The 24,845-nt window shown below is 39.5% G+C and overlaps 1 protein-coding gene across 6 annotated transcripts in view; it reads right to left on the bottom strand.

Annotated features, from left to right (window-relative positions):
* Window positions 1–24,845, bottom strand: part of TANC2 (tetratricopeptide repeat, ankyrin repeat and coiled-coil containing 2) — a 370,672-nt gene that overhangs the window by 38,889 nt on the left and 306,938 nt on the right. For all 6 annotated transcript variants that reach the window (XM_077780437.1, XM_077780436.1, XM_077780438.1 and 3 more), the window contains 2 exons: window positions 21,275–21,882; window positions 7,266–7,374 (listed from right to left, as the gene is read on the bottom strand). In XM_077780437.1, the coding sequence (XP_077636563.1) occupies window positions 7,266–7,374; window positions 21,275–21,882 (717 nt within the window). The remainder of the gene's footprint in view (window positions 1–7,265; window positions 7,375–21,274; window positions 21,883–24,845) is intronic.

Genomic DNA, 24,845 nt, shown 5'->3' with positions numbered 1-24,845 from the left:
CCTCCACGGTAGATTCTGGAAAACCAGGAAATTTAGCTCTGACTCCCTCTATGGGCCTCAGTCTCTTCCTGTGAGCCTCCCCATGATCTTTTGAGGAACAGTAAACTATATTAACCAATTATATAGAAATATCACTAGAAATTAATATTTATAGTCCAAGAGAGGAAACAATGGAAGACAAGCTCTATATATTAGGGTTGAAGGAAAAAAAGGAAGGGAATCCAACATTTATTCAGTATCTACTGTGTGTCAGGTTCTGTGCTAGGGCCTTTTTATACATTAGGTCCCTTAATCTAATCTCCATGATAGTTCTATGAAGTAGAATTTATTACTATTTTTATATAGGAGGAAACAACCTAGAGTGGGCTAAGTTAAGCTGCCCAAAGCCATACAACTATTAAAAAGTGGAGGTGGAGGGGCGCCTGGGTGGCTTAGTCGGTTAAGCGTCCAACTTTCGCTTAGGTCATGATCCCACAGTTCGTGGGTTCGAGCCCCGCGTCGGGCTCTGTGCTGACTGCCAGCTCAGAGCCTGGAGCCTGTTTCAGTCTGTGGCTCCCTCTCTCTCTGACCCTCCCCTGCTCACGCCATCTCTCTCTCTCTCTCCTAGAAATAAATAAAACATTTAAAAAAAAAAAAAGTGGAGGTGGAATTAGAAGCCAAGTCCTTTTAACTCTGAAGTTCATGTTCCTTCCATTATACCATGTTAAACTTGAGCCAGGACTAGCTGGCAAAGTAGCAACAAGAGAAAACAAAGAAGCTGATTGCTGGCTTTTCCCATTACCTTTAATTCTGAACCATTCTCCACGTTTGAGCCTCTTCCCTAAGGCTGTCTTTTTTTTTTAAATGTTTACTTATTTTGAGAGAGATAGCATGAGCTGGGGAGGGGCAGAGAGACAGGGGGACAGAGGATCCAAAGCAGGCTCGGTGCTGTCAGTGGACTGCCGGACAGTGGGCTAGAATCCATGAACCGTGAGATCATGACCTGAGCCAAAATCAAGAGTCAGACGCTCAACCGACTGAGCCACCCAGGTGCCCCCAAAATTGTCTTTTTTTATCCTATACAATCCAATCTATTCCTATGCCCTTACTCTTAGAACTTCAACCAAGCATTATTTCTTTTCCAAATACGGTATTTAAAGCAAAACTATGGCGATGACCTGTAATAGTCAACTTTCTCTTATACACTGACTTAAGTGAGATTCCTCAGATATGTTCACTTAATCCATAGAATATTATGAAGATTATTTTACAGAAGATTATTGCTGGACTAGCGTTTATTAACACTGGCAACAGACCTTTTGCACAAGGTCTCTGGCATCAGAGGGAGTTCGGAAAATGTATTTAGCTTCTTGGAAAGATACAGCAACTCATTCCTCTGCTCAGGGCCTAGAAGTTTGGCTTTAGTTTTCTTGAATGTAAATTGCTTCTTTTTTCTTTGTGATACTGAGGGACAGTTTCATTAAAAAGGTACCAAAGGAATTTTAAATGAGAAAGCCTAGGATGTTTAGAGAAAAGCTGGATGTTCCCAGAATGCCAAGTCATATTTTTTTAAAGTTCAAGGGGTCTTGGGTGTACTTCTACTTCTGGTAATGGTGGATGTAAACTTCTTCTTGCTAAGGACAACTAGGAAAAGCTGTACAAAATTCAAAAATTATCCTCGTTAAAGAAATGGGAGGATTAACAGATTAGAGAAGAATTACTAGACCAAGTAAGGATAGGATGGAGCCCAGGAGAGCAGTTTAGAGCTACTTTTCTCCTAGACGTGTTTGCCAATTCTGCAGAGTTAGCTAGGAGTACTTTTGATAGCTTTGGGATTTTTACGGCAGGGCAGTGACATTCTTCTGTATGACACAGTAATGGTGAATACATATTAGACATTTGGCAAAATCCACAGAAGCATCTAAAACAGTTAAACCCTAATGTAAACTACAGACTACTGAGTTAATAATAACGCATCAATATAGGTTCATCAATTATAACAATGTGCCACGCCAGTGTAACATGTAAATAATAGGGCAAACTGTGGTGAGGGAGTGAGTATATGGAAATTCTCTGTATCTTCTGTAAACCTAAAACTGCTCTAAAAAACAATGTCTATTTTTTTTTTTAAAGCCTGGGTTCTACCCCAGAACAGTGAATGATTATCTCTGGGAGTAAGGCTTAGATATGTGTATGTGTATGTGTGTGTGTGTTTGTTTAAAGTTCCCCCAGGAGAATCTAATGGATAGCCAAAGTTGAAAGTTTATCTATCTAGACCTATAGATAACTCTCTATACAAAGAGAATATACAAAGCCAAGTGAAAAAAAGTTATAGAATTACATGAAGAGTATGATTCTGTTTATGTCAAGTTTAAAAAAAGGAAATAATTCTGTATATTGCTTATGAATACATATCTATGTTGGAAAAGTACAAAATATGGATAAGAAGAACACATGTGAATGTTAGGATAGAAATGATCTTTGAAAAGGCAGAAAATGGGGTAAAAGAGACTTCTACATTTTCATTTCTCAAAAATAAAGAAAAAGATTTCAAGCAAACATGCAAAAATCTTAACACTTAATCAGATAGACAGTATTTGATTATTTAGTTATCTGTGCTTTCTGATATGTTTGAATTACAGTAACATTTTTAAAAAAGGGAGAATAGGGATGTCTCCTCCTTGGAAACAAGAGAAAGGGAGGTAAGAATTGATGATACCACAGACCGATTTTTTTGGCAAGAGGAGGAGAGTAGTTAAAGGAAGTCACACTCAATGGCTATGATTTCTTCAGTGACTCATAAGTCAGGCTGTTTGGGGAGTTAGTTGACTTGATTAAGAGCCAGATAAAAAGGAAATGGGTAAGGGAACTGAGTAAGAATAGACATTGGTAAATGAACGTCAATGAAATGGTCTAGTAAATGGGCCACAAAACAGCACCGAGGGTCCCAGTGAGGTTGAAGTAAATACATAGAAAATAAGCTTGAAATACTAGATTGGAGTATGAGCTTTACTTGTGCCATGGACTTGCTCTACTGATTTCTTCTGCTTGGTAGGACTGACTCTTTGCTTCTATGAGGTACAGGAGGAAAGAGTTTCAGTTAAGTTAAATTCAACTCAACAGAGGTGATAGGCAGGGTCCCATTATCAGGTAGGATGTAGCCAAAAATAACCTATAGTTAAATTATGAGCTCATGAATTCTTAAAGAGAACTTTAGGTTCAAATAACTCGAAAAGTGTTTCTTTAGTATCTGTAACTATTGCTCAGGCAGCAAGGGATCTCTCTTTGTCAGAGATGGAAGATAATGTAGTCCTTTCCTTAAATCTTTGTTAGAGTCTAAATTTGTACGTCTGTTTATCAGCTGCTCAGTAGTTTTGAATACTTCAAGAAAACAGGGAAAGCATAAAGAAATGACAGCAATCTCATCTTAGGGATCTTAGTTATGGCTCAGGTATCTTAAGATCATGGCAAAACTAATGTAGGGGCTCATGCAATGAGGTTCTTTAAAAAGAATTACTTATAAATATATTATTAGTGATCCACTTACAGATACTGAAGCATCTCAAATAAATCATTACTGTTCTTATCTGACCATCCATGTGGCCACGTCTGGTTATAATAAAAGGATCCTGATAAGCAAAGGGGACGGTGCCTTTAACTGTGGAGAAGGGGTTGGCAATCTATGGCCTGGGGCTAAATCCAGCCTTTCACCAGTTTTTATAAATCATGTTTTACTGGAATATGACCATATCAATTTATATCTGCATTGTCTCTGGCTGTTTCTGAAATACAAATGGCAGAGTTAAGTGGTTTCAACAGAAACTATATGGATTGCAAAGCCGTATTTCTTGATCACTGCTCTAAAGGATGCTAGGTAACCTCTTAAGCAAAAAGGTAATATTATCATCTGGAATTTATGCTCATTATTAAGTCTTACTATCAGGAAAAGAGATTATTACTAATAATTTTGATCATACAACTTTAGATATATGTCTGGTGCTTTTCATTTTATAATGTACCCTTTTTAAGATATCTTATATCTATGATCCTTAAAACAATCCTGAGACTTAGATATTGTTTCACAGATGAGGAAATGGAAATGGCTCAAGTTAAGTGGTGGAGTCTGTACTTGAACCCATGCCTTCTGACTGATGTCGAAGCATCTTTCTTCTGCCCACCAGATACCTACTTACCACACTTGTCCCCCGAGTCAACAAATCTGTTCTGGTAAGAAATGTTATGGAACTGACCAATCAAAAAAACATTTTAGAGGGCAGCATTTAGGGAGCTAATTGCTAGAGCACTCTGAAATCCTTCCAATGACTAGACTCAATTAAAAGAAACACCCTGAATTATAAACTAGATTGAAATATCTCTGGCCACAATTTGCAAACAGCCTGGTTACTTTTCATAGATTAAACAAAAAACAATCTAAATGGCAATTAGAGAATTACAAAAGAATTATAAGTGCTCTATATCAGTGGTCATTAGGGAAATGCAAATTAAAACTACAGTGAGATAACACTTCACTAAAATGGCTACAATAAGGAAGACAGTATCTAGCAAGTACTGGCAAGGGCTTGAAAAAATTAGAGTCCTCATACAGTGTTGGTGGGAATGTAAAGTGGGTGCAGCTACTTTGCAAAACAGATTGGCAATTCCTCAAAACATTAAATAAAGAGTTACTGTGTGTCCTGGCAATTCCATTCCTAGGCATATATGCAAGAGAAATAAAGACATGTCCACATAAAAATGTGAACACTCACACTGTAAATGTACTAAATGCCACTGAGTTATTACTTTAAAATGGTTAATTTTATTTAAAAAGAATCAAAAAAGGGGAAAATCTGTAAGCTGATGTGCATAGCAACATTATTCACAATAGCCAAAAAAATAGAAACAACTCAAATGTCCAGTTGGTGAATGGATAAATACAATGTGGTATATCTACAAAACAGAATTATTTGGCAATCAAAAGGAATCAAGTGCTAATACATGCTACAACATACATGAACGCTGAAAACATGCTAAATGAAAGAAGCCCGACATAGATCAAATATTGTATGATTCCATTTATATAAAATGTCCAGAAAAGTCAAATCTATAGAGAGGAAGTAGACTGATGGCTGCCAGGAAGTATGGGGAGTACCTTCTAGTGGGCATGAGGTTTACTTTTAGGGTGATGGATACTAATGGTGATGACAGTCATACAACTCTGTAAATATACTAAAAGTCACTCATTTGTACACTTAAATGGTTTCTTTTATAGCACATAAATTATACCTCAATAAAGCTGTTAAAAACAAAAAGAATGGAAAAGGCTTCTTTGCCAGCCAAATATCCAGAATTACAGACCTACAATCTCATATTTTTAAGGTAAAGACATTATATGCAATTTTTCATGAATAAAGATAAAACAAAGGTAATTTAAAATTAATTGGAAAGAAATATAAATTGGACTCTATGTCACTGTTGATTGGAAGTTTTAAGTCGTACTGGTTATAACCAGGGAGTCTGTTTTTGCCTTGACCTTCAACTGATGGGGACTGAAAATTCTAGAAGTCTGGGAGAAGCTAAAGTATATCATCAGGGAGCACTGTACATTTAAAGAACCCTGAAAAGTGCACCACCAGGAAAGCCACAGTCCAAGTCTACATTCTTCAGCCCATGGGCATGTCATCACCATATGCTGCACACCCGAGTATTTATGGCCTGAATCACACATGGAGCCAGTCTTATCTCAGGCAACCATGTTGTCTGCAGCAACGTAAGATAAAACTGTGTCAGTGATAGGAGTGCAGGGTTTAAATGTAGGTTTCCATGTACTGGATAATCATACGAGGTCAGAGACGTTTCATATCATTTATCTGTTAATGTGGTATTTATTTTATACAGAAAAGACAGGAATCAACTTCTGTGCATCTGATCCGAGGCAGATGGTGATGCTAAATGCCGAAGTGTTTAAAGGGGTAATGCTTAATACTTAATGTTACTTTCCTATCTCACTGAAGGATAATGATCTCAGAGTTTGTAGAAGGAGCAGACCCTTTCTGGTCCACTTGAAGTTGGAATGAGACACCTTGCTTGTTATTTTAGTCTCACTCTGCTTCTGCTAAGTAAGGTCACTGGGTACAGTCATTTTTGGTACAGTGATTTGTTAGATAAGACAATTATGATTCAAATAAAAGACCTGTCACTGTGGGTTTCACTTCTGTAGGTCTGATGAACAGGCTTCTCTAGCTGTGCGCTTATATACTGGGAAGAATTTGCTAGGCTCTTGGAGTTGCCCTTAATGCCATCTTTCTTTCTGAAGAGGCCTGTTTTATCTTTAACAGTATCCCTTGGGGGAAGTCCAACACAGAGAACTCTTTAAGATACTAATATTTCTCAATCCTGAGGCAGGAAGAGCATGCTGAAGAGACTGTGGGGATTGGAGGTAGCAGATGCAATAGCAAAATGTGGGCTAGAAAAATCAGGAGAGCAAATTTCTTTCTCGACTTTTGTACTTTATCCCCACAGCTGTTACTTAGACTGTAAGTTCCGTGAAATTAGGGACTAGTATCTTTTTTTGCTTTTGTATCCCTAGGACCTAGTACAATGCCTAGGTAAGTGCTAAGGAAACACACAAAGACACGCATACACAAACGGACGAATTCTGTGCCCTCTTCTGGGTCCTCTATTCCAGCCTTGTGGATGTTGAGAGAGGGAAGCGGATGCTATAGAGTTCTTAAAAATTGTAAAACTACCAGGAGAACAACTGGGATTGTACTTTGAATGGAGAATAGGGGAGGTAGCTCAAAGAAAGGTTAATGTTGGTTCCAGATAAGCATTTTGAAAATCACAGCACCAGAAATATAAAAATCTTCATAAAAAAATTATAAGAAAATTGAAAGAGTAACTTCTTTCAGTGATTTGTTTCAGACATTGTGAAAATCTGCAACTAATTGGGACAGCATGCCTGTCTTCAGAACATGGTAGGTCATATACGTATGTGTATGTGTATAGAGTACACACAGAGTACACACACGTATGTGTATATGCCTCTTACCTAAATGATTATACATGTACATTTCCTGAAAAGCCTAGCAATCTGCTAAACTGGGAGATGACAAATGTCATTCTCTTCCCAAAGGTCTGTGGAGGAACAGGCCATACATTTTAGGAGATGGACCAACTCTACAACAAAAAGCAGGGACTGTAAGGAAATGACAGTAGCTTCACACATACAAGGTTGAGGAAAGCCTATTGGAGACAGAAAGAGAAAAGCCTTCAACTTCTCTAATTACCTTAAAAATGTGTGCTTTGAGGATGTGATGTCCCAGCTCTATAGTCTGCTGCCGGTTTAGTTTTCCTTCTTGGCGGGAAAACCAGAAAGCGAGTAATGTGTGACCACTCCTGCAAAAAAAAAAAGAGACTCATTTTAGAATTTTAAGGCCCCAGTTGTGTTGGTGGGGACTGTTCAGGTCTAGCCATACCTCCAGTGAAACTCCGTGTCATTCAACCAGTTTCTTAGAGAATGGCCCCTGAGGCTGGGCAAATAATGGGTATTGAAAGGATCCTAGCTTTTACCAGTCCTTTACCCAGATCACATGTGTGAATATCACAAAATGTCATTTCTAGTTGGCTTGCACCCATCCCACACACAGATGGCATTAAAAGATTCATTTTTATTTTCTGTCGCTGTGAACTCCTCTTATTTTACCCGCGCTTTAAAAAATGTCAGTGCTCCTCAGGATCTCCTTTTTGGTCCTAGTCTGTCCTTTCTCCATTAGCTCATCCATTCTGAGAGCCTTCACCACCCCCTGTATCTTCTTCTCAATCTAGATTTCCCAGACTTATTCCAATATACATCCAACTGTCTACTGGATTTCTTCCACCTGGAGGTCCCACAGTATCTCAAGCTCAACATGTTCCCAGATGGATTAACAACCTCTTCCCCAAGTGAAGTCTTCTTTGATCTGCCTCTGCCTTTCCCCCAGCTGAGAAATGGGGAGTACTTTCTTTTTGGTACAAGCATTATAGACTGTGTAGCTCTCCACTACAGTACCTAGCAGAGTATTTCCTGCTCTCTCCTCTAGGAGACTGTAGGTCTCCTAACAGCATCCACTCCCCCATCACCTTGCTAATAGGTCCTTAATCTTAAGAAAGAGAAAACCCTCTTTTTTGCCTCTGCATGTTGTCTTATCAGCCCACGATACGCAGAACCGCCATGGCTCTCTTGCAATCACGTGGTCATCTGGTCAGAAGACAAAGATAACAGAAGGGCTAAGCTGAGAGAATTACAGATAAATAGCAAGTAAGCCCTGACTGTATGGCATCAGAAGCTGTCTGAAGTTTGGACTTGTTATATGAAATAATAAATTTATTTACTGTTTAATCCATTTGAGTTGGAATTTTCTATTTCTTCTAGTTCAAAGCATCCTAATGACATATTCCTTTAAGTGTGAATGTGTGTATGTATATATGTATGTGTATGTATATGGTGTGTGTGTATTTCTATTTCTATTTATGACTGAAATTCCGAGTTATTTATATTCTCTGGAGTATCTAACACAGTATATTGCATATAAAAATTCTCAATACAATTTTTTGGAAGCAAAGCATATCTTTGGGATGCACTTTCTTGCCACATTTGCTCTGGCCTGTAGGAACTGTGGACACTTAGAACTGTCTCTCTATCCCCTCTCCCCCCAGGTTAGTGGTTAGTAGAATTCTTTATGCCACTGGTAACAAAATTCTTCTATTCCTTTCACTTGGACTATCATAGAAGAGGGAAATTAAACTGTTATCTCAGTTTCAAGTCTAATACATTAATCAAAAAGAAGGAAAAAGATGGCAAGTAAATTTTCACTGATGATGTTTCCCCTTGAAAAGAGACCCCAAAATCTACTGGATGATTTTCTCTTGTGTTGAACAATGGCTACTCCACCCGATTTAACATTTGGAGATACCTCATGCTAGGTATGAAAAACAAACACACTTTTAATTTCTTCTTTGATTTTTTTTTTTTTTTAAGCTTCAGGAAAGAATCTGAAGAACAGGGTATGGGGTAACTCCCATCTTACACAGGAATCATTATAGAGAGATTTCATTCCAAAAAGACTTTAACAAGAACTTTTCTCATGTTCTAACCTTGAGATTCAAGAATTTCTGAATTCTAGTGGATACCACGCCAACTTATTCGACTGGATAAGATTAACCATAAGGGAAAGGAAGTTATTTAATTAAAAGAGTGTCTCAGAGAAGTATAGCCTGCATGGAATCCCCCGTATCACCTGAAGGTATGAGTTCTGATCGTTTCACATTCACAAAACCTGGAAATTGCTACTGAACTTTTATTTATCCTTTGAAAGCCCAATTTAGTTGGTAGGCTATTTAATAGAGCACAGATTAAGGTAGAAGATGACATGAAACATTTATAAAGTCCCCTACCTCAAGTTCTCAAAACCCTATCCAGTTACTAACATTGAAACTACTGCAGCCTCTCTGGTGTAAGAATTATTACTTTAAGTAATAATATTACTCGTCTGTAGACTCATCTAGATAGTACTAGAACCCTTGAATACAGGCCTCTGACCTACTCCCTATGCTTCAGGCCATTAATGAGAAATCATGCCCATCAGGGGTAAGATAAAAAAAACTCACGTCTGAGAAGGAAATGAATTGACACCGAACTGACGGTGCCCTCATGCTTTAATTTTACGACTGTAACAGATCCTGGTAAGACGTTTGCATTAGTATGCGTTTTAGCTAGCTAGAGATGACAGTGCTTCCTTCGTTGTTGTTGATCCGGCATTGAGGAGAAACAGCAAGTAATATAGGCCAAGGAAAAGATGAAGGTGACAATGGTAATTCATTTCTTTTTGGACACAAGCGTATCACATTATTCACAAAAATGGTTCTGATCAGTTCATTGGATGCAGAATTTATAGTGTTCAGGACATGAAGGATAATAGCAATTTATATCACATGCTGGCATTTCCATTTATCCCTTACTGTTTTGATAAGGTGTGGTGCCACTGGCTAATCTACTGTCTGAATGTGTTGCACTACATGTGTCTGTGTTTATTTCTATTTTTCTAATTATTTTCTCACTCCCAAACCTTACTCCTTTTGACTCTTAGCCTCCCCATTCTCTAAGATCACCAGCAGGCTCTTCATTTGTTGCCTTTTAGCCTATGAGTTTTGTCTTTCTCTTTTTTTCCTCTACATCAGGCCCTATTGACAACCTTCTCTGGAACTCTCTTCTCCTGACATCTGTGACACCAACCACCCTGGCACTTTAGTTCCCATTTCTTTCCGTGATGTAACTTCTCTGCTTTATTTCCAGTTTCCTCTCATGGGAATCTCAGTGAGCTCTCCAGCACAGACATATTGTTTTGCTTCTCTAACTGCCTGCTGGATCCTTCTACCTTCAAATGATAATTCAAATGAACGGTCATATGACATTATTTGGAGTTGAAGCTTTCCCTCAAAACCAAATCTTTAAGACTTATTTTTTAGTATATTGCCAGTCACTCAGACATAAAATCTAGCAGGTGTTTTTCTCCTCTCTTTATACTTTCTCTCTTGGGTAATTCCAAGAGCCTCATTCTCTCCACTTCCTACTCCTTGGCCCATGCCAATAATCTACAGTGCAGAAACTTGGTAAAAATGCTGCTCAGAATTCTTCAGTGGATTTATACTTCTTCCTAGACAGAATCTAAACTCCTCAGCATGGTATTCAAAGGCTCTCCATGACTTGTCTGACGTCTATTTCTTTTACCTCCTTACCTTGCGTTTCTAATTTCAGACAGAGTAAATTACTTTAGGATTTCAAACGTGCTGTGCTCTCCCTCCGCCTGGAATTCCTTCCCTGTTTATTTCATCAGGTCAACTATTTCTCCTTCCTGAAGTCTCATGTCAAACCATCTCCTCTGTGAAACCTTCCCTGTCCCACCAGATAGCCTCAGGGGCTCTTTCCCTTTGATTCTTGTTGGTACACATCTCCACCACACCTGCTGCAGCACGCCATCTGTATGTCAGTCTTCCCGCGAGACTGTATGGAGGCTGGAAGCCATGTTGTTTCACATATGTACCCTTAGGTAGTAGGAACCATATTTCAAGAATGACTAAATTCATAACACTGTGAAGTTGTACACTACCTTGGGGTTTTAAAAATACTTTAACGCTTTCTTAGATTCTCACAAACACCTATACTACAGGCATAGGACTAAATATTACTCCTAATATTATGGTGGAAGACTGAGACTCGGCAAGACTGAAGGACAGCTCCCAGCTCACAACACTGGGATATAAAAGAGCTGGGATGAGAACCCAGGGTTTTCTGAAACGCAGTTCCGTTAGGACACTGACAAGATTAGCAACTTGGTTTTCATTTGTGTGAAAAACGGGTACATTTGTGTGAAAAAGTCAACCAATGTAAAGAGCAATGTATTCATTTGTATGGTATAAACTCTGAATTCCTAACATAATTAAAATCGGCAATTAATTTTGACATTTTCTGATTGGCATTTTGGGAGAAACTAGCTAAGAAATAGACGGAGCTCTCATCAGTGCGACATAATTTCATGCACGACTGAACACAAGTGTGTTTTCCCTCTATAATTAAAGATGATGGTATCAAAGTCAACTTTGTGTGGATTCATATGTGATGATAAAGACCAAATGGTGGGGGGCAGTGGTGAAGGCAGTAGAATTATTTCCACATAGGTCACCTTGTGATTCAAGGTTACATTGCAGATTTCCCTGTCTGCATTCACAGTGCTGCCTCTTCATCTGTGAAACGAAATAAAAATAGACCTATGTTCAAATCCTAGTTCTGTCACTAGGGAGCTCTGCAACCTTGGAAAAACTACTTAACCTCTCTGTAAGATGGGAATGGTGGTAAGTACCTTTCAGGACTGTGGTAAGAATTAAGTGAGCTATATTAAGTGAAATGTATTCTATATTTCTATTTTCCATAATAAGTAGCATAGTGCCACACTAAAGGAATGAATATTACCCACACATGACTTTAAACATATTGGAAGATGACTGTGCTCAAACAGAACTTTCATCTTTAGTGTGTGCAGCAGGGTGAAATGCGAGACCTATCCTTAACCTCAATCCTTTCCCCTCCCACACCTTGACCACAATAGCTTCACAGCCAAAAGAGAAATAAATCCACAGATCAGGGAACCATTAGTGGGGATGGGTGCTATACACTATTAGTCAAGGCAGGAAAACTTCGTTGTATAATTTTAGACAGAGAGGGGATAAGGACAGAGCTAACTGGTCCCTAAGAAATAAATTTCCCCCCCAGAAATAAATTAAAAAAAAAATATTAAAAAAAAAAAAGAGTTAGGGGGTAGAGAGGAACAGCTGCCTCCGAAAGATCTGTGCTCCCTTCTACACCCAGCAGTTTTTGCTGGGAGGCAGCTACTCCGCCAGGAGCCTTGCGTTCACATTCAAGTGGGGTCGCAGACAGAGTTCCGGCTAATGGAATGCAGGCAGAAATTATATTCATCACTTCAGACCTGGCCCAGAAAATTTTTCTCCTTTGATTCCCATGATCTTACTTTCTCTCATTTCTTCTTCTAACTCTAATATTCCCCTTGGAAATTATCATTATTTGGATCATCACTTTCTCCTAGCATTTAATGAAACTATTCTCTTTTCATGCTTCTCAGCTTCCTGCTTTATACTCTTAACTTGGGTGATCTTGTTTAGTCCTTCAGCTTCTACTGTCTACTTATTTGCTGATAATCCATAACCCTGTGCTTTAAATTTTCTCTTTCTCTTTCCCTATTTTCCAAAGTCACATTTCTAAATATACTTGTGCATCTTCTTTGGATGCACATATCAATATGTCCAAAACAGGACTCACTTTCTCCCCATAAGCCTATTATTCTTCCTCCTGCCTGTGCTTCTGCTAGAAGCCCTCTTCCATCAGAATGTTCTATGTTGGTCAGTAGGTTCACTCCTTTCCATTATGCAAGGTAAGTTTTGGGAGTCATTTGTGAGCCCTCCACCCTCACTGTCTATACACAAAAAAAGATCAAGTACTTTTGAGTATCTCCAAAATGTCCCTCTCATATACACCTTGCTCTCTATTCTCACATTGTAGGTCTTGGCATTTCTCACCTACACTATTGCTATAAACCTTGTAACTAGTATCCCTACTTGTACTCGCTCTTCTTCTTCAACCCATCCCTCCATACACCACTTTTCAGGGCTATTTTTCACATCATCAGAGTTAAAAGATCATTTCCTCTTCCCTAAAAAGGTATAGAGACTCCCTGTTATGTACAGAATAAATTGTGGAGTCTTAAATATGGCATTCAAAGCTTTTTTCCAAGTGACACTTGCAATCATTCTTCTGACCATGTGTCTTACCTTCTAATCACATCTTTTCACAATTCCCCAAAGACTTTCCTCTCTTTACACCTGCTTTTGCTGCTGCCATGACCTTTTCTTGCCTGTCCATAGTGCTCTCCCACTCCCACCGCAGTGCTTCATGGAATCAACTCATCCTTTAAGGCTCAACTTGAGTGTCACCTCTTCTGCACAGTATTTTCTCTTGGCCTGGGTTCCCAGGGTACTCTGTAGTAAGGCACTATTGTTGGTTGCTCTGGGTATGAATTCCCTTTGGCAGGTAATGGCTTTACTGTCAGGAAGGATCTCATTCACCGAAGTTTCTCTAGTGTCTAGCACAGTCACTGGTGTAGAGTAGAAGTTCAACAAATGTTTCATGAAATACATGCTAAGCAGATGGGCTCAAGGAAGAGCAGTACAAGGACTTCCAGATCTGCTTTCTAATTCACTACCCACTGTGGCCTTGAATTTGTAGGCATCTCTGTTGCCACTGTTTGACTGTGAGATGAGTAGAACCATGACTCAAATATAGAGAAGAGACTGACATTCCCCATCTTTATCTCTCATCTTAAAAATGCTGCCCGCAGCCACACTTTGGTGGATGCTGCCTTACAGTCTGCTTGTTGCTGTCAATTCTCAGCAAATGACACCCACACACCTTTGCAAAAATTCTTTCTTCCACCTTTGGCTTATCAGCCGGTAACTGCTTTGGCATGTTCTTGTCATGGAACCTGAATACAAAATATATTTGTAGTCAGCCTGTCCTACTGTTTCATATTCAAGATGGAAATTAACTGAAGGGGCCTGATGAAAGTAAACCTAAGTAGTGGACTATAAAAGTCAAGTGTGCCCAAGATACGCCTTTGTAGAAATGGGTGGAGTGGCATTACTTCTTTTTAAACATGGATCTGGATAGGTATTTCCTCCCACTTTGCCCCCCAGTTTCCTGCTGCCCTTCTGTTCTGTTAATGCATCACTGCCCTGAGGCAAATGGACACTTCCCCTCAACAATGAAGTCTTTAGGCACTTGGCAGGGCCTCACGAGGCTGAAGAGCTACGACTCCATTGAATTGTCACAGTTTATAACAATAACAGCAGGCACTTAAGATTTATCACTTATCTCTTCCTCCCCCAGGTTGCTCAGCTCTTTGTTTATACCCCTAGCATAGCATTCTGCCTTGATTTATAGCTTGTTATAAATGTGTCTATTAAAACCACTAACCTGTTAAGTCCTGGTGGACAGATCTTTCTAACTTGTATTTGTATCCTCCACAGTGCTTAACACAGAGGCTTGAAAACATGCCTTTATAACTGTTCACTAAATCCTTGCTGAAATGCATGTCTTTCCTACTCCTGACACGTGGTGATAGAGTGAACAAAAGACACTATTGAATTGTCAGAAGAGTTTCTCAAATATTTTTAGTTGCAAGCTTAAAATCAGTACCACTTATTCCTTTGCTGACTTACTAATTATTTGGAAAAAAAAATATTTACTGAGTGCTTACTGTGTGCCAAGTACTTAGAAAACATTAGGAAGACCAGGGTGAGCATGACAGAAAAGGTTCCTGTCCTCATGAGCTCACTCACATTCTAGAGGGGAAAATGGACAACAATAAACAAGTGTGCACATATAGCAAATTAATAACAGACTGTGACAACTGTTAGCAAAGAAGTATATAAGCTGCTGTGATAAAGAAAACAAGGACGGACTTACTTATGTAAGGTGACAAGTGCAAGTCTCTCTGAGGCAATGGCATTTTAAGCTGAGATCTGAAGGAGGAGTGAGAGATGCTGCCATGTGAAGAGCCAGGGAAAGTGAGCTCCAGATGGAGGGAACTGTTAAGTGCAAAGGCCCAGAGGTGGGAGAGAGCTCAGCAAGTTCTAGGGATTAGCAGATGATCAGTTATGATCAGAGTATCATAATAAGAGGGAGAATGAATGAGCTCAATTTAAAAAGGTCGGCAGAAGCTATACAGGGCTTTGAAGAAACCATGAAAGGATTTTCAGGAGGAGGTTACCTGGTTGGATTTGTGCTTAAAAATGTACTTTGGCTGCCGGTGGAGAATGGATTGAAGGCGAGACCCTTTAGGAGGCGAAACAGTTCAAATGAGAACCGAGGGTGTGGTCCGTAGAGGTGGAAAGAAGTGAATACTTACAAGTAAAATCTGAATGGCAGAACCACGTGGGTATGCTGATGGCTGCAGGGAATACATGTCTCACAGCTGTGGGTGCTTATGGTTGAGAGGCTAGATGGCTATGAGCAATTTTACCAAATGTGGAGGCCTGCTTTTGAAAGTCTCTACAGGCCGCTGCGTAAATTGCCGTACTCACAAAGTGTAAAACGTGCTGTCCTATCCCCCTAAGCTGGTAAGAACTCTCTCTGTTTGTGCCACTAACCTTGGTTTGACAATCCAGGGAAGCCTGTGGGACTCCTATCTCTTCATTCAGCCATTGTTGCTTTAGAGACTCATTAACAGGACAAATTAGCTTCTATTTCTCACGCTACTTTTGGTGCCAAAACTTTGCCTTAATCACTTGCTCTGCTTCTCCCCGTTTTAGACTTTTAGGTAAGTTGTTTTAACCAGTATTTGCTATTCAGAGGGGCATACCCACTTATGAAAAAGTGTACACACACACACACACACCCCCACACCCCCACACACTTTTCAACATATAAAGCAACATTACTATTTTGTACCAAAATCAAACAATATATGAGAGTATAAGTCCTTTTGTGTTTTCTTTAGTTGACTCTTCCACATGCCTGGCAACTCATAAAATAATGCTTTCTCTCAGTCTTCTCATAAGCAGAACTATTTCGCTGTATATTTAATAACTTAGCAAACTTCACATGAGTTTTTATGACAGTAAGAATGATTACTAGCTTTTTCCAATCTTATTTTTGGATTTAGAACAGGAAAAAAGTGCTATAGCTGCCCATCTTCAAAGGTACAAGAGTTTTAAAGATGGGAACAGTTTGCCTATTTGACTACAGATGTGAGTCCCATGATTTATGCCAAGAGAAAAGAAATTTGTAAAGCTGAAGGACATTCATGGAATTGGCAAACTGGACATATTCCAAGATATACATTAGATTTCATCTAATTTCTCTCTTGCATTTAATCACAAAACCATGACCGTCGGTCACTAGAGTAATAGTTCAGATAGGAGTCCCACATTTATTCTTGATGCCAATAGGGAGTTAGAAACTGGATTAGATAATAAAGAAAAAAATTATTGACAAATTAGGCAAATCTCCAATCATATATCCTTGAAATCTCTCCATGGAAACTACACATTCAAATCGTAACAGAAGAAGAATTCAGAACACTGAAGCAGATGTAGACTCAGAACAGAGATTAGAGAGTTAGAGAGAGTTAGTATTTCCAGGCAGGTAAGATCATTTCCTGATAGTCAAGTGCTATAAAAGATGTTTGGTACACCACCTTTTTCCTTGCTTGAACTCTTTCAAATCCTAAGGGCTGTTTTATTTCCAGACCTTCCCCCCGCCCCCTTCTCATGATTCATCATTTTGCTGAATTCTTCCCTAATCCTTCTAGAAAGCACAGAGACCCTTCCCACTTTAAGGGTTTGCTGTGGGAGCCAGCAATGACTATCAGTAGTAATCTAGAGATCGTACTTCAGTGAGGGCAAGGTTGAATGTCATCCTGCCTGGAGGCTCAGTTTTGATTAAAACAAACAAATAAGCAAACAAACATATATCACCATAACCATTCTGTGGTTATTTCAGACTTGTGTATTCTATAAGAAGCCAGGCTGTGCAGGTCCTCTGCACAGAGTTAGTTTTCCTTTTTAGGGGGAACGCTTTTTTTCCCTTAGGCATGCTGATTCTTCTCAGACACTGCTTTGTGGCATGGATTTTGGAGTATCAGGTCTCCAATGTGTGATTCAAGGACGAACAGGACCAAAATGATCAGGAAAGACCTTAACAGACCATGTATTATAAGATATCAACTCTGGTCACAAAGAATGAATACTCAACTATCCCCACAAGGAACAGGCAGGATTTGTGCAGCCCTTCCCCTTTTTCACTCGCCATAAAATTTGCTTCTCTTAGTTTGAGGAAGTCAGGTCAACCCAAATTAGGCTCCCAAATCATAACTTCATTAGGTTGTATCTGCTCAGTACGCAAAGAAGTTCACAAGCCTCATGTGTTTTATTCAAAAAGTTAAAAATACCGAGTCTTCTAATCTTTATATAAAAGTCTTATGTATATATTCATATATATACACGTATATATTCATATACGTATGAATACATATATATACATTATATATATCTCGTTGATCTGTGAGCTGTTCCTGTGGAAGGGAAGACTTGATATCATGAATATGGAGGCTGTGAAGAAAGGAAACAAAAAAAGAAAGGGGGTTCATGCAGGGCTAGTGTAAGGCTGTGCAGAGACGTTAAGCCAGCAGCCCCTGTTTACTCTATCAAAGTCATTAATAGGTTAATAAGAAAGACTGATGACTTCTTTTCTCAAACGCCTTACTTAAATGCACAAGTTGCTTCAAATGGGTTTGCTATCGCCCTCTTATTATTAGCATAATAGCAGAGATTAGTTTATCGATTAGTGAGTTAATCTGATATCTCAGTGCCCATGGGAATAAAATATAAAATGGATTAATTTCAGAGTACGACAGGATATGACAGTGATGAATAGGGAGAAATGAAAAGCAGAATAAGGTGGTGAGGTCTAAGGTTTGTGAGGGCTCCAAGAGGCATATTTTCATCCAGAATGCAGGTCCAAAATCTTAGAAATTCTGATGTGGTAAAAGATTTTTCAATCTGCTCTCAGTTCGATCTCACACACACACACGCACGCACGCACGCACACACACACACACACACACACACACCCTGTTACCACACTGAGAAAGGACATCTATAGCATCTTTCTGTGACAGTTGTTATGTTTATGCAACATTCACTCCCTCTGGGATGTCAGTTCTCTGCTCTGATCCTGGGACAACAGGCTGTCCGATATTTAAAATAAGGAAAACTCTATCTCAGCTGTAGCACTGACCTCCGGCTCTGCTACTTCCTCTTTCCAGTATCATCTTCAATTACTGACTCTCTTCAGCTTAACAGAAGTACCTCTGTGGGTGGGCTATTTCTGGTGAAGATCAACTACTTTTTGGCTTCAGAATACAATATTCTCATCTGTGTCTAATTTCCTAATAAGGTCGGCAAGTTCAGGGTGAACGAGTGAGTGTTGAAAGCTCAGAAAAATGGACTAGAAAAGATAGAGATGTTTTGCTACCTCTGAGAGTTCTCCCTACACTGAGACAGGCATGTCAGCACTGGCTTCTGTAGCAGTATTTCAGAGGCACCGAGCTGGTCTCTCTGGTCTTCTGAAATACATGAGATGCTCTAGAGAGAAACTAGGGAGAAACTGGAGAGCAGAGGGGGAATGTACAGGAAGTAGAGGCTGAAGGCCATAGAGACAAATCCTGCTTTGCAAGAGTCCTGTTAATCAGACTTGCCTGAAACAGAAAGCAATTACAGCCAGTTTCTTTGAAAGGTCAGCTTGGGCCTTGCCAATAGCATTAAATTCTTAGTGATTTTCCATCTCATTGACCCAGGAGGCCTCAAGCTCTAAGATCAATACTGTAGTAACAAAGCTGGTGCCAGACAGTGCTGGGTAGAAGGCCGAATTCCAACTGAAATGAAATGTAAGGAAGCTTTTCTGATAACTCCTGGTCCTACTATTTTACTCTTTCTGCCATTAAGTGATATATGATGATCCCTGAGCAGCTCTGAGTGGTATTCCATCACTAGGGAACAGACTACACAGCATCTGAAGTTAGAAGTGTTTGCTTGTCCCAGTGCATCAGCTTGTTGCCAAAACGCTTCTAGTTAATAAATTATGTTGAGAAGGTAATCCTGTTGTAAGGATACAGTTGATTCAGTAGAAGCCTGGCTGCCTTGGACTTCAGCTTTCAATTCTTTGAGTTGTTCCAAGAGAGGGAACAGATCAACTAGCAAAGTTTCTCTGGAAACTGATTTCAAAGTCTTCATTAGGCAATTCTACATTGGTCTCTTTTTCTTAAATATGTGGTTGCCAACTCTATGTATTAAGCATCACAGCAGTACTAGTGGGATTTATAACAAAATACTCTCAGGAAGCCAAAAAATTCATGGAAGAGACTCAGATTCTGGTTTTGTTTTGTTTTGTTTTTTTAAATCTTGTGCCCCTGAACGCTAATAGCAGAAGACTACTGCTGCCTATCCAATTAGCCACAGGATTTAGTTGAAGTATATCTGAAGGGTCTATTACTGAAAAGAGAGGAGAGGAAAAAGAACATTCCCTGAACACTTTCTTCGTACTCTGTACTATTCTAGGTACTACATGACCTCACTTAATTCTCAACAACTTTAGGAATTATTACCTCTTTTACATAGATAAGAAAATTGTCTCAGAAACATGTAACTCTCTAAAGGTCACAGTTCCTAGAAGAAATAGATTTGTATGCAGGTATTGACTCAAAAATCCATGTTTTTTCCACTATAGCTCGTTTCTTTAAGTTTCCCTCTCAGGAAAATACCACAAAATCTACTGCTTGGCTTACTATCTTCATCAGAATCTGGAACTAATTTTCTAATGATTTTGCAGGAAGTAGGCCAAGCAGCATGCCCACAAGCACAGTTGTTTGAAGGCAGGCCGGGTGGAGAACACTCCAGGAGAGAAATAACACCCCAGCATGGTCAGAGAGGTTCAGTCTCTCTGGTGAGTCATGGTCAGAGGCACAGGCAAGTTTGGCCTTTCTTCTTTTTGAGCCAGAATAAGCTCTGCATTTGCCAGCTATGTTGCTGGTGTCTTTTTTGTTTCCGGGAAGTCAGGGATAGATCTGCTTTTGAAATCACTAACTTTATTAAAAGAATAATTCTTTCGCTTAGCATAACACCCGAGGGAGAGGGNGGAAAGGGCAACTTTCCTAAAACAGATGGAGGAGGGCACTTGTGGGGATGAGCACTGGGTGTTCTATGGAAACCAACTTGACAATAAACTATTAAAAAAATAAAAAAAATAAAAGAATAATTCTTTTAAAAAGGTTAGCATGGAGGAGTAGAAAGCACTCCCCATTAGGATGCGAGAGATCTAGTTCTACCCAAGGGAATGGGAAATAAGTTTCATACTGAGTCTGGTTTGTTGAGCTGAGAACAATTAAGTCAGGGTCAGGCTCATCAGGAAAGAGTGCTGGGGATGCATGGATGCAGGGCAGGGGAGTGGCGGTACAGATCACATATTTGCCATTCTTTTTCTAGTCCTTCCTCCTTCCCCTCACCTGTTAACTTGCTGACTTCCAGCACTGATTCCACATCTTAAGGCCTTTGTAGTACAATGGGGACAATGGCACCTTACTCATCTAAAGGTAGAGCAGCTGGACCAGCTGATGATCTCTTTAGGTCTGTTTCAGCTGTGAGGTTTGAGATTCCATTTTCCAGCACAAATCTTAGCACAGACTGGGCTTTAATGGGGTTACTTGCTAGCGGCTTTAACAATGGTATGACTTTTAAAAGGGCAATCGCAATTTTAAAATGATTCTGCTCTAAGTCAAAGAGATGAACAATATATCAATTCTTTCTTCGTATCTGAAGAACACTAAGGAAGTGTGTTAAGTGGCTAAATTAATTATAGCCTGGGTCCACTAGCACAGAGAAGATTATTTAGGAATATAGAGGAATGTAGGGGAGCATTCTAAATATATATGCAGGTTTTGAGTCTTAAAAGTAACACCGTGAGGAAATAAATTAGTTCACCTCGTTACAGCCTGGCCTGGAGAAGAAACAGAGATGATGTTTCCTCTGTGTGAAATGTTCAATGAAGAACACTTCTCACTGTTTTCAATACCCATGCTCCATGCAATAAATACAAAATAGGCTCAGAATTGCTTATTACAGGTCTATGGCTTACCTGGGATCACAGAGAAATTTGGTTTTCTCTCCTTCTTCTCTCCAGATAAGCCATTCTCGAAAAGAAGGATGTACAAACATACGAGTCATGTCTCTGCGCTTGATAAGGAACATGGAGAGGTTCTCCATTCTCTGCTGAAAATCCTCCCATTCTAGGGTGCCTTCAATGCTACCAGCATTGATGGCCTGGAAGATATGTTCATCAGTCAGTGGGTGCAGGGAGGCCACTGCCACATTCAGGAGAGGCATCACCCGGTCAAAGGAAGACTGGGTTGGGAACTTCATATTGCACTGGAGTAAATAAACCTCAGAGAGTGACACAGGAACTACTTTGTAGCTAGAGCTCTTTAACACTAGATAGCCTTTCTCTATGAGGTCAAATGTAAGTTTCAGGTATAGATAGGACCCTTGACTGAGGGTCTTGAGATGAGAACTGAGTTTGCCAAATGTAGTATTGTCCATTTTGCCATTAAGTGAAATGTTATTCTGGATCTCTGAGCTGCTGTGTATCCGGTGCAGGATGTAAGCCTGCAGGTCCTGGTCTATGGCTTCATTCTCTTCTAGTCGATCCAAAAAAATCCTATGGAAAGGCAGCAGCTTGGTAATTTCCTAAAACAGATGGAGAGAGAGAGAGAGACAGAAAGACCTTCAGTTTCCCCTAACTCTTGTGATCAACTGTGAGGTCCACAAATTTATTCTAAACTTCCGAGTGGCCAAAGAGGGAAATATGATCAAGGATTAGTATCCACAGATTAAAACAAATTTGTTGCACAGAAGTGACATAATTTTTCCTAATGGTGAGACTTGAGATAATTCTTTATGGGTCTTCATAAAGGGTACTTTAGGAGTGATTTAATGGCCAATATTCTAAATAACACTCCTAAAATAAAGAGAAAATGGAGTGCCACATAACTCTTTTAATTTTTCTCAGTGTAAACCATGGCATAATGTCAAAGTACAATTCAGTAAGAGAAATGTCTAAGGATTCAGAGAACTCCACATAAAAATGTGCCTTTCTAACGTTCCTAGTAAGATGACTACATACTAATGAAGGCTTTCTGGAGATGTCTTAGCCCAAAGGAATACTTCTGATCAGCTTGGTACCTTGGTGATCTGCTTGGAAATTATACTGGGGAAAGGCTGTAGGGCTTTGTGGTGACTTATGCTCTGGGTTCCATCTTTTCTTGTCTGTGTACAGACTGTGGTCCTGTAAGCATCCACTTTCTTCTCCTGCATCAATTTCTTCTTCTCTACTGGATCATACAGACAAATGACATCTCAATTCCTCACTTCAGCTACTATCCTCTATCTCTGTTCCCATTTTTAGCAAAACCTCACAGCAGAGTCTTCCTCACTTCTTATCTCTCGTTCCTCCTTCCCATTCTGTCCTCCATTTGCTGTGATCAGACTTCAACCACATCACTTCACTCAATGGTTCTTGTCAAAGTTATATGTAATCTTCACCTTGCCAGACCCAATAGCCATGTTTCAGGGCTCATCTTGCTCAGCCTCTCAATAGTGTTTCACAGAGGTGGTCACTTTTGAGTCACTTTCTGCAGCTTGCTTCCATAGCATGTCCCCCTCATTTTCCTCATAGCACACTGGCCACTCCTACCAGCCTTTTCTGGCTCCTCTTTCATTTCTCAGTGCACTCAGGGCTTGGGTCTCCACTCCTTTCTCTTATTTAGCCACCTACCCTCACGCCCTACACTAGCTTCTTTGTTCCCATGGTTCTAAATATCTACTTGTGGGTGAGGCCTAACCTTGTGTTTCCAGCTTAGTCCTCTCCCCTGAGCTCTCATCATATATCTTTGTCTACTCAACATTTACACTTGGATGTTGTGTAGACAAACTTAGCATGACCAAATCAAACTAGTGCATCCCCCCCACCCCATACCTTCCCATGTCAACAGACGACCCTACCACCAAGTCATAGGGGGTCTCTGTGATCTTTCTCTTTTCCTCATACTGGCATTACCCAACTGCATACTGAAAACCAGCAATTCATTTTTGAATCTTCTCTCTTGCTCACCCCGACGTTTAGCTCATCATTAAGTCCTTTTGATTCCCTTTCATAGTCAAAATATGACCACTTCACAGGGTCCCCGCCATTACCACCCTCACCTAAGCCACCATCACCTTTCACCTATACTTCTGCTCCTGTTCTTGATCCCCTACATTTTATTATCTACGTAGCCAGCAACCAAAGAAATCTTTTAAAAAGGTAAATTAGATCTCATCATTTTGCCAGGCTCCTTGGAGAGGGCTTTCCCACTGCCCTAACTAAAAATAACTATCACCCTTATTTATCTTCTTACCCTATTTTATTTGTCTTCATAACACCAACTACCTAAAATTTTAATATGTTTAATTTTTTACTTAGTTTTTGTTTGTATTCCTCACTGGAATATAAGCTAAAAGGGTAGGGACATTGTCTGCATTGTTCACTGTTGTATCTTCAGCTCCTAGAAAATGCCTGACACACTTGAAGTAAGACATATGTGTAAATAGTGAATGATCACATATGAATGGGTTCTTCTTTTCTAAGACCTATGAATTATTTCACTGTCAGAGCTGAATGAAAATAAGAAAATTCCTAAAGTGAATAAAGTATCTGGGAAGTTATTACAGGTCTTGATTTATGAGGACACTGAAATTTTGACTTTGTATATTAATATGCCTAGCACTTTTCCTGGTCTTTGGTATAACTGAAAGGTTAAAGTCATCTGCTCATCAGGTCATACTTAATGTCTTGAGATTGGTTAAGTAAAGCTAATTGGTAAGTATGTAGGAATATTACTAGTGCCTGGCAGAGGGGAAATGGAAGGAGCCAAGACTTTTCTGTGTAAACTAGTAATTGTTACAAGTGGTTTGTTTCAAAATAGTGGGATAGGTGTATAATATGTGAGATTTTGATGTTCATCAAAAGAGGCAATGGTTAGGTAAAAAAAAAGGTTGAGGAACTCTGTTCTAGACTAAGTATGAATACGTAAAGAGTGGGAGATACTAACTCAGCTACAAAGAGAATGGCAGAGAAGGTGGAGTCATTTCTCCTTAGCCTGCATGTCTTTAAGGGCTCAGATCCATATTCCTAGCCTTTCTTCCATGCCACTAAGTGATCAATGAGTGAGGAGGGAAAGTAAAAAATATTTTTAAAAAATCTTATGTTCCAGTTGTAGTAATTTTAATCTAAAGCCTTAAGTCTGCCAATACTTTTTAGAGGAAGGCATACACCTTCATGCTACAGAAAAGCTGTTCAAGTAGAAGCAGAAGGAGGAAGAGAAAATCTGACTTTAGATGGCGGATTGAACTGGGTTTTGCATGGCATCACACTATTAAAAAAAAGTAAAAAGAAAGTCAAACAGTAAGTTAGAGTGAGGGATTCTATTTGCATTGCTGTTTTCAGGACAAAGTAGAAAATAGACTTTCTTTTCATGTTACTTTGAGGGACACTTTATCAAAACTTATCAGATTCTATTGGTCAGATTCCAATGGGAATAGGAATCTGAGCAAGAGAGAATATACAGAGAATGTTCTCTCTAGATCACTGTATCTCTTACTCTCAAAATAGA

The sequence above is a fragment of the Crocuta crocuta genome, unplaced genomic scaffold, assembly GCF_008692635.1.
Source record: "Crocuta crocuta isolate KB4526 unplaced genomic scaffold, BGI_CrCroc_1.0 scaffold288, whole genome shotgun sequence".
NCBI lineage: Eukaryota > Metazoa > Chordata > Mammalia > Carnivora > Hyaenidae > Crocuta > Crocuta crocuta.
This window is presented reverse-complemented; position numbering and strand designations above follow the sequence as displayed.